General features: G+C 41.4%; 1 protein-coding gene across 1 annotated transcript; it reads right to left on the bottom strand.

Moving 5' to 3' along the window:
- Positions 1–934: 934 nt before the first annotated feature.
- LOC129759617 (uncharacterized) lies at positions 935–6561 on the bottom strand. Its single transcript, XM_055757100.1, has 7 exons — positions 5881–6561; positions 5384–5525; positions 4407–5333; positions 1931–4266; positions 1409–1780; positions 1052–1132; positions 935–982 (listed from the first exon to the last, which is right to left on the bottom strand). The coding sequence occupies exons 1-7, from the start codon at positions 6559–6561 to the stop codon at positions 935–937; spliced, it is 4587 nt and encodes a 1528-aa protein (XP_055613075.1).
- Between the last annotated feature and the right edge of the window lie 4076 nt (positions 6562–10637).

The raw sequence follows: 10637 nt of genomic DNA, 5'->3' as shown, positions 1-10637 counted from the left end.
CTCGAAACGTTATTTCATTCATCGCTCAATTTTGAGTGCAAAATAGCTAAATAACGCAGAATTGGGTTTAATTCTTTGATCGTGTGTAAACATCGCATAAACTGGCTGCGTCCTGAGCCAAACTGAACGAAACTCGCTTTTCGTTGATGATGACAGATAATGACTGCTGGCGATTGGTGATGACGGGTGATGACGTGGCATACAAACGTCATTCTCGATTGCGGGGGTTTGTTTGGTGGTTTTGGTTTGATCGGCATGCGGTGGACGATAAGAAGGAAGAGTAAGTTGAGAAAATCTGCTTAATAGTAGCTTTTAGCTAATAAACTCCTTTTTTCAGGCGTTTGGAAGGAAGAAATAAGTGTGCCCCGTCGCGGAAGCCTGCTGGTTTCTCCCAAGGTACCGGAACTCCGGTAGGTATGCTGTATTAAGTTTGATAAGCGGGTTAGTTTGATGTTTTTTTTTTCTTTTAGGTGATACACATCCAATGGGACCCAATCCTCAAGATTTTTGTGGCGAGTGGTTCGACGTTGCCAACGAAACGCTTTGAATCGCTCTATGATGCAGGACCAAAGTGGTGAAATAGTTTTTTTTTTTGGACCCAGAAAGAAAACTTTTACGACGGATATATTTCACACGGAAGAGTGTTGACTAAGTTCCTGATCAGCTAACCAGACAGCATAAGATGCATGTGAAGGGTGACGAAATCGCGGAAGATATTCTCGTTTCAATCTCAAAGACGTCAGCAGACCATCTGTTTATGCCGCCTTAGGGCGATGGTGGTGTCGTGAACGGCCATATCAAACCGACCTATCGTGGTATATGTAGCCCTGGACACTACGACTCCTTTGAGGGCCAGCTGTTTGCCTTAGCTGCCGGTGAAAAAAGGACGATTTGACGTCGAGATCCTTCCTCCCGCCCTGTCAATATGGACCTACTATCCTTCCTTCGCTCGAAACCCATCGAGGGTGTCATAGTACATGATCTGCGCAACGCAATACCATGTAAACTAAGCTATTCTGTTAGGGCTTCTAAGCGACAAGTGTTTTCGTACTTCGAGGACAGCAGGACAAGTTAGATGCAGGACGTAAAAGCCGGATGCGAAAGGGGATGGAAAAATACTAGTCTTGGACACCTGTGGATATTTAGCTTCATCGTTGGGGGAATTCGTCAAGGTGAGCAAATTTCTTTTATTTTTTTTTTCATTCCAGCTTACTAATCTGTTATCCAGTAGCTATGCTGGCTTTATGTGGGCTGCTGGCCATATGCCTAGATCCTTGCCATTCATATCCTCTAGTTCATAAGAGGACGTACCTCGCACTTTTTTTATTCGACAAGGCAAAAATTGAAGACCGTATTTTGAATTGTAACTTTCCACCGCGTTGGAAAGTTTCATATTCCTTCGGTATACCAACTGCCCTTGTACAAAAGGTTTTGCCGGGCGAAGCCGCAAATCATACGTTCGTTTTGAACTAGCGTACGCCTTGGCAAGATTCTTCTTGACAAGTTCGTAGATGTCTGTAAATAAGGCTTTTCGCCGCTCCTCGTACTGCTCGGACGATAGCATTTCATCGTGGCGAGCCAGCCGATAATCTAATCCGAGTTCTGCGTACTCATGCCCATGAATTATAAAGTAGGGTGTTAATCCAGTAGGCGAGTGTATACTAGTATTCAAAATCATTTCTATTTCAGCGATTTTAGTGTCCCAGAGCCTCTGATCCTCTTTGACGTAGGTCCTGATAGCAGCGTTGATGGTTCGGTTCACTCTCTCTACGGGGTTCGCCTGTGAATGATATCGTGAATTCAACCAGTGTGTAATTTTGAATTTGTCTAACAAGGATTTGAATTCTTTTGACAGGAAACTGGAACCGTTATCGGTTATTATAATTTCAGGAACCGAATTCTTCAAAAACCATTGCTCTTTTAAAATTACACACATGGTTGAACTAGCGATTTTCTTCACAGGCTGAACCAAAACCCATTTCGAGAAGTAATCCGAAACCACCAACAAATGCTGATTACCTTTACGACTTCGAGGAAGGGGACCAATAAAATCGACCGAAATTATTTGCCAGGGTCGATCCGCTAGTCGCATTTTCCCCATTTCGGGTACTGTGGCGACGTGAGATGGCTTCACCTCCTTACAAGTCGTGCATTGTCTAACAAATTTACGAATTTGAGCTGCCATTCGCGGCCAGTAGAAACGCTGCCTGATCCGAGCTAACGTTCGCTCGTATCCCGAATGAAATGACGTGATGTGGGATTCTTCAATAATCCTCGGGATGTCCTCTGTGCGCGGTATCAATTTCCATTCGAAGTTAGAATCGTGTGGAAAGTCAGGTACTGAGATGTACTTATAGAGATTACCATTTTCGACCCTAAAATCGACAAATTCATCCGGTTTACTCACAACTTTACCCATCATGGAATCGTACCAAGTTGTAGGTGAGCCGTCAATTGCTGCAATGCTACGAGAAAGTGCATCAGGGACAACATTTTCTTTGCCTTTCCTGTGCACTATTCTCATATCATATTGCTGCAGAATGAGCGCCCACCGACTACAGCGAGATCCGACCTTCCACTTTGCGTTGAGTATATGAGTAAGAGCGGATGAATCGGTAATTAGAGTGAAATGATAACCTTCAATGTAACCTCTCAACGCGTCTATCGTTAGCATAGCTGCCAATGCTTCCTTTTCGGCGGCATGGTAGTTTTTTTGAGGTGTAGTTAGTTTGTGGGAGTAGTATGCGATAACACACTCTCCGTTCTCCTGCTGCTGCGTTAATACTCCGGCCACTGCCACGTCGCTCGCGTCGGTCTGGATGGTGAAAGGGCGGCTGAAATCTGGACTGGCCAGAATGGGCGAAGAAATTAGAAGTTCCTTGATGCGAACGAAGGCTGCTTCCGCCTCTTCATTCCACCGGACCAGTTTCGATTTCGTTTGCAACAAATCTGTTAAGGCCGCAGTTGCCCCGCTGAAATCTGGGATGAATCGCCGATAATAATTGGCCATTCCTAGAAACCTACGGAGCTTCGTCACCGTGGTTGGCCGTTCATAATCTAAGATCGGCCTCACCTTATCTGGGTTTGCGCGTAACCCTTCCGTTCCTAAGAGGTAACCTAGAAAAGGAACCTCGGCTACCCCAAATCGAGATTTTTCCCGGTTGATGCTTAGGTTGGCTTCACGTAGACGACGGGAGATCTCCGTAAGAAGCTGCACATGATGCTCGAATGTTTCTGTAACCACGACGATGTCGTCGAGGTATACAAAAACATTCGGTTCCAGTATACCATGACCCAGTACGGAGTCCATGATTTTGGCCAATGACGCAGGACTGTTGACCAATCCGAAACACATCCGGGTATACTGGAACAACCCTTTACCCTGCACGCTAAAAGCTGTGTACCTTCGGGACTCTTTTTCTAAGGGAACCTGTAAAAACGCTTCGGACAGGTCTATTGTAGACAAATATTTTGCCTTTGGTAACTGACCTAATATTCTTCCAGGATGGGGTAGAGGGTAAGCATCACGTACAGTTCTTTCGTTGATCTTCCGCGCGTCTAAACAAAGCCGAACCTTGTTGGGTTTAATGACCGGCACGCAATTCAACGACCAGTCGGACTCGCTACGCTCAATGATGCCAGCCTCGAGCAACCGTTCCAGCTCGACAGCTACCAACGCCTGGGTTTTCGGAGACATCACATATGGGAATTGACGAACTGGTGGCTTGCCTCTGTATTCCTCCTTCAAGACGATCCGATGAGTGGCCATAGGAGTAATGGTGAGTTTGCCTTGACCAGCTGCTAAGAAACTCTTTTTAATTTCCTCCAATTCTCTTTCTTCTTCTAGCGACAAACATTCGGCGGACGAAGACGCCTTTTCCAAGAACGCTGCATTCACGGAATCTCCAGACAACATAGTGGGAACGATCTGAAATTTGGTCCAAAAGTCCATCCCACAAATGCAGTCGATGGACAAATTAGCCACCACCAGAGTGGTGATGACTTTAGTTCGTCCATCAAACTGGATGGGCAGAAAGGCCTGGCCTAATATTTCCATCGAATCACCACTTGCTGAACGAAGATCCAGCGATTTGGTCAATGGATTCAATTTCTCGTGTCTGGACTTGCGAAAAACATTCTGATTGATCAAGGTGTAATTACTGCCACTGTCTAAAAGGGCACAAACGGGAATATCGTGGATGCGAATATCCACGAATGGACGGTGATCATTATGAAATGGATACGAAATGTGACAGATTTCAGTATCTGCGGAATAACAGTGGTTTGGGACCGTTTCCCAGAACCACGGAGGAGCTGACGAACCGTCAGAAGAAGAAGTTACGCCTGGCGTTCCTGCGAACCGCGTTTTTGGCTCGCAGTACCGTGGTTTTTTAAACAATACGGACACATAGCAGTCGGAAATCCACGAAGCCCGCATTTGAAGCAAACGATGATTGGTGGTTGACGGCAAATTGCTGCATGATGTCCCTCCCGATTGCAGTTGTAGCAACGATTTGATGGAGGAGGCTTGTGGTTGTTTACCACCATCTCTAACGTGAGTTGAGGTTGCGACTGACTGCCAGATGGTTCCCCGACTGCTGTAGGCTTACTGGCTATTTGCCGTGACGGGCCAGGTATATTTTGCGCGAACTGGTTCTGGTTCTTCGGAACAACATTCGCTTTAGGACCCGCTGAATTATTCCTTGGATGTTGTTGAACCGGTACGACGAAATCAGAGCTTGGTGCCTGCTTCTTGCTTTTGTTCGACCTCGGCTGCTCCAGATCTTCGTCTTCGATCACGTGAACCACCTTATCAGAGCCGAACACCTTGCTATACGCAGAAAAATTAAGCGCATCAAGCTTCTGACCCGCTGAGAGTAAGGATTCTAAGTTCAAGATGGGAATGAAAGCCATGAACTTCTTGTAGTCCATCCTCATGTTTTGCTGAAGGATTTGAATTTTCTCGAATTCGGGTATAGGGACGCTCATCGTGCGGATCAGCTTCTCTACCTCGCTGTAGAATTCGTGAAAGGACTCCTGCTGCCGTTGACGCCTTTGGTACACTTTCATTTTGATGAGAGCGTCCAAGTCTGGGTGCATGTACGTTCTGCGGAGCTCGAAAACTAAATGCTGCCAACTGACAAGCCGGCCCATAGATCGCTGTGTCATATACCATTTAAGGGCAGATCCAGAAAACAAATGTACAGCCGATTCAAAAAGCTCCTGATCGGACACCCTTTCAGCCATGGACAGAGCGTGAACGACTTCCAGGAATTCATTCAGTTTCAACCCTTGATCATCTCCGCTGTACTTTGCAATATTCCATTTGGATACTGGCAAAGTATGTCGGGAATGAAAAGGTGTCTGAAACTGATGCGAAAACCCGGGATTCCCGTAAGGTGATCCCCAATGTCCTTGAGGTTGACCGGATGGTCCCTGGTACTGGCCTGGAAACGCGTTATATGGGAGCTGAGGCTGAGAAGGGTTCGGATTTGGACAGTTGTTTGACCAGGAATTTGGTTGTCCTACATTATGTGAGAAATTCACATTAGGAATGGATTGATGGGGGTTACTAGGATTTATAGGAATTTGATTGGAAGGAGTGGGAAAAGGGTTTTGAGGATTGCTAGGGTGGTTCAGATGAATATTTGAAACTGTGGGCTGGTGGGACAGAATATTCGGAAGTTTATTTTCACTGTGGGATTGAGAAATATTTGTTGTTAAGTATGGATAAGGATTGGTAATTTGATGGTAAGATAAATTTTGTTGAGGATAAGTAGGATTAAGGGAAATTTGAGGGAAACAATTGTTTTGAAAACTGGAGATAGCAGAAAAGTTTTCAGAGTAATTTCTGAAATCTCTTTCCAGTGGGTTCGAAACATTGAACACTTCTTGTTCCGTTTGAGTCTCAACTTCTCTTCCTTCTTTCCGTTTTGCCAATTCTTCTTCTAGGCCAACTATCCTCGCCTGCAAGCTGTGGATCCAATCTAGGTCGTCCTGGCCCAGAACAGAGGGTGATGGAAGCTCGACCTCCGTGTTGGTGTTTGCCTCAGTGATAGCCTGCGATGGATTTTGGACCACGATTTCCTGCGTCGCGATACCCGATGGATCGTAGGCAGATTGCAAGAGTTGGACTAACTCAACCAACATATTTTGCATCTGCGTTAGGAGATTAGGTGAACCACGCGACGAACACAGAAGGGTAGCCACTCGTGTACCCACATGGGCTAGACGGGCTAAGCAAATCCTTTTCTGTGATTCGTCCGTACTGCTAGATTTCAACAGTGTTTTAATTTGTTTAAATTTAACAAGGCAAAGTTCCCGCTCATTCTCGGGATCTGTTCTTAGGCTTAAGGCACTTAACTTTAAACCGGATTCTTTCTCCCTTTTTAAGGCATCTCGCAAACATTTCCTTTTCCGAGATAAATCCAAACCTGATAATATCACGTCGCGACATTTGAGCTCTTGCTCAAGTTCATCTTCCTCCAATAACTCCACCCGCATGACTTGATACCATTTCACCAAGCGATCTATCGCTTGATTGAAACTCAAGTCCTCCATCATTGATTAACTCTAGCTTAGGAAATAATAAATTAACTAATCGGTTGATTTTGGATATGTGAGCTGAAAAAGAAATATGCTACTTATGTGGGTGACTTTGGGTTTCTTTAAACGCCAAGAGGTAAGCAATATCTGGTATGAACACAACTAAATGCAAGATTAGTCTTGGCAAATATGAACTTATAATTTTGCTGTTGGATAAGAAGGTACTTTAGAATGGTTAGTAACAATTTCAGATTGATCAACAATTCGGGAGAAGAGTATGGTTTGTATAATAGTAATAATCATTCGCTGTAATCAGTGAATTTTCATCCCCAAAATTTCCTCGTGAAATGACTTTGAAAAAACTTGCTTCAACGACTACGCGATTTTAATGAAGGTCAATTTAACTGAATTTCTCCGGGAGACCAATTAGAAAAAGGGATTTACTTCTGGTCTTGGAAGTAAACCATTTTTTCTTAATATTTTAATAATGAAAATTTAAATTTGATCAAAATTTTTACGTTGGGCGCCAATTGTTACAGTCGTTTTGACCCTACTTCCCTGCGCTAGCTCAACAGGGGAAATCAAAGTGATCACCAGAGAAATATTCAACAACAACTAGTAAATCTTTGATTAATGGGCGGACTTTTAAAACCTTTTGAAACTTTATAGGAACAAAAACAGAGAAATATTTTTAGATTTTAGGGAATGCACATTTAACTAAAGAAAGTCTCAACAATTTGGATAGAAAAAGACCATACATAATTTTATTTTGGGAAACTTTTAAATCCACTTTTCTTTCGTTGTTTGTTTCTCTAATTTAAATTGATTCGATAGGAAAATTATAAGATGGTTGGTTTGGTTTTGTACTTGCGCTTTTTATTTTTAATCTCGATGATCTCGTTGCGGCCGTTTCTCGATGGTCGACTCGTTGGGGGACGTCTACTGGAACGACGTAACGGGATCAGACGAAAACAGGAACAGGGCGGAATCCGGAATCGCTCTTCGGGCAATTCCCGCAACTACTCGGCCTGTTGGGCGTAGGCCTATCGTTCACTACGCGGTCCGGGGAGCTTGATTTCGTGCACTGGTTACCACGCGAGTGTCTCACTTCAATCGAGGGGCTCTAGCTTTTCGGTCGGCACAAGAACTCAAGGGGGGAATTCCCACCAGGCCTCACCACAGCATGAAGTGCCCCGAAGGGGGTTGTAACGGGTTGGGGCACTGGCACTTGCACGACCTTAGCACTCACGGGACACCGGTGTGTTCTCGAGAAGGCTGATGGTGATTCGCGGCACTGGGGGAAGACTATTGTCCCTTGGTTCACTTCACAGAAGCCACACTCGACCGACCAACCGGGAAATAACGGTGTGAAGTCTTCCAGTTGGCCGTTGTTTTTTCACGGGAATCTCTACTAGATCCTTATTAACGGGGAAGGGGGTCAGAGCCACCCAATTACGGTTTGAAACGATCGTCACGTTGGGTGTGTGACCGCGCAGTTGCTGCTCCACCTCGGACCGGAACTTCATCAAAAAGCCTCGCGTCTTGCGAGCTCCTTCTATTTATGCCTTTTCTGCCTCTCATTTCAGCCTTGTTCCCATTTCCCGTCTGTGATGTTCTCGTCCCCTTCGATGACAGCAACATGACAGGAACAATACAGGAACTGACATATAGAGGGCTGGTGTCTTATTTTTTTAACATCTCTTTTTATGGCGTGCATTCCATAACATAATATATTAAATAAACAAACAAATACCTAACAAATCACTGTAAACTAAATGAATAAATAATAAACGCGAAAATGAATAAATATGCAAATGAATAAATAAATAAATAAATAAATAACGAAAAATTAAAAATTAAACAAATAAATAAATAAACAAAAACTAAATCCCTAAGTGACACCAGCCGATTGCTATTAAAACTAGGACAAGACACCACACAAACATGTAGATATCTTATCCTAATTTTAGACATTTACGAACAATAATTTTTATTTACAATATTTACAAAGTTTTCATCCAAACTGGCCCAAAAATCACAATTTTTATTGTAACCATTAAATGAATGGTTACAAGCTAAATTTAAATCTGTATTATTCATCTTAATTCCGAATCTGAATCCTGCCTTTCGAAGCTGATTTGATATCTGAACAACGAATTTGAAAACGATTTTTAATTTATTCCTACTAATAATTCCATTTTTAGTTATTTATTCAAAATTCAACTAGTGGATCTAAATGAACATTGCTCATGATGAAACTGTTTCAGATTTCTGAATTCTTCACTATGAAACTTTTCTTTGTTCCAATTCTGCACAAGAAATAAAAGTTACAATTAAAAATTCAAAGGTTTAAAATGATGTGTAATTTGAAATATGAAATGAAAATCTTTTCATTTTCCGAAATGATAAGTTCGAATATGAAAAATACACGTAGATGAGGTTTGAAATACAAAACCAAGATTCGAATTGGGATTTTGTCTTAATGATGATTCAAATGAAGTAGGTACAAGAACAATAAACTGGATGCAGAACCCGAATTATGTTTACAGTCATCGAATTTAAATGTTTATAATCAAAATTGGAGCCAAAACATCCGGAATGATTTTCACCTAAATGGCCTTCAAGTCTAAGATGCTAACCATCAAGCCGCGAAAGATGAACGGTTTACAGTTTTAAGTTTAAGAAATCTCTTCGAGTTAACATTAAGTTTCAATGAGATCCTTTATGTTTTTGTATGTGTTTACAAAACCTAAGATTTCCAGATATATTTAAGACAGTATACTAGCCATTTTTGCCAATATCCGCCAGTATCCAAATTTGTCGATTAAAATTTTCGATAAAATTATTTTTTTTATCGAAAAACATCGTCAAATTTAAATCATATTTTATTTTGATAAAATAAGTTAAAAAAATTTGAACAATAATACATTATTCATGACTCAAATTTTTTTTTATTGCAAATTGAAAGGAAAAAATCGGACAAAATCTGGGCAATCTGACAAGCCTAATTATTTAGGTCTAAAATTCTATCTACAAGGAAATTTGTTAAAAAGCTGTTGTTTGCTTCTTATATCTACAACAAAACCATGAGAATACCTCAGCCCCAATCTAATATTTCATTGTTTACTTTCTTCTTATAACATCAAAATGTCAAAGGCATCGATGATCATTTCACAATAGGTTAAGGGAATTGGAAGGCAATGTTGCCGCTAGATGACAATGTAATCGCTTTGCGAAAAATCAACCAATTTTTTTCTAATTGTCTGTTTGTCTGTGATAAAAAGTTAGTTTACTTTACTGAATTTTTAATACAAAAAAAAATAGTGGAACTGATTTTCATCAAATTTGGAACACATGCGGAACAATATTTGACGTACCGTTGAGATTTTTAACATTTTTTCTAAACCGGGGTGAGGCCTTCCATACAAAATCAATGTAAACTTAGACTCGCCTTGAGCAATTAGTAACGTTAATAAAAATTGAAAAAATGCTTGTACATTGTGCATACATGTTGATAAAATAAGATGAAAATTTTGACAAAATTTAGAGTAGAGTGGGGTACAAGTAGGATCTTAGTGATAACGTTTTTTAAGGAAAATTTTTCAGGTGTGTGTTTCAAAGAAACAAAAACAGCCTTTGATTTCTTAGACTTTTATCTCTCCTCCTAAAAATTACGAAAACAATCGAATGATAATACTATAAGCTTGCCTGATTGCCCGGTTTTATCCGGACTTTCCCAGATATTTGAACCCAAATTTGGGAAAAGTCCGGTCCGGTCCGGTCCGGATTTCGTTGAACATTGTCCGGATATTGCCTGGATATTTAGTCATTTTGTTCGCTAAAGAATTCAAAAATACTCAGATTAGTCATTATATTTTGATTTTTGCGGCCAAAAAGTTTTATCAAAATAATTATATTCGGTTTTTTGGAAGCTTAAAACACGATTTGAAACCTAATAATGTGTTCCTAGGTTCCTGTAGTTTGATCAAATTTGCTCGGATTTGGGGTTGAAAATTTGGTAATTAAATGCCCGGATTATCCAGATTCTTAGACAAAACAACGTATTCATTTGAAAAATGGACAATTTTCGA

The sequence above is a fragment of the Uranotaenia lowii genome, unplaced genomic scaffold (assembly GCF_029784155.1).
Source record: "Uranotaenia lowii strain MFRU-FL unplaced genomic scaffold, ASM2978415v1 HiC_scaffold_207, whole genome shotgun sequence".
Lineage (NCBI taxonomy): Eukaryota > Metazoa > Arthropoda > Insecta > Diptera > Culicidae > Uranotaenia > Uranotaenia lowii.
This window is presented reverse-complemented; position numbering and strand designations above follow the sequence as displayed.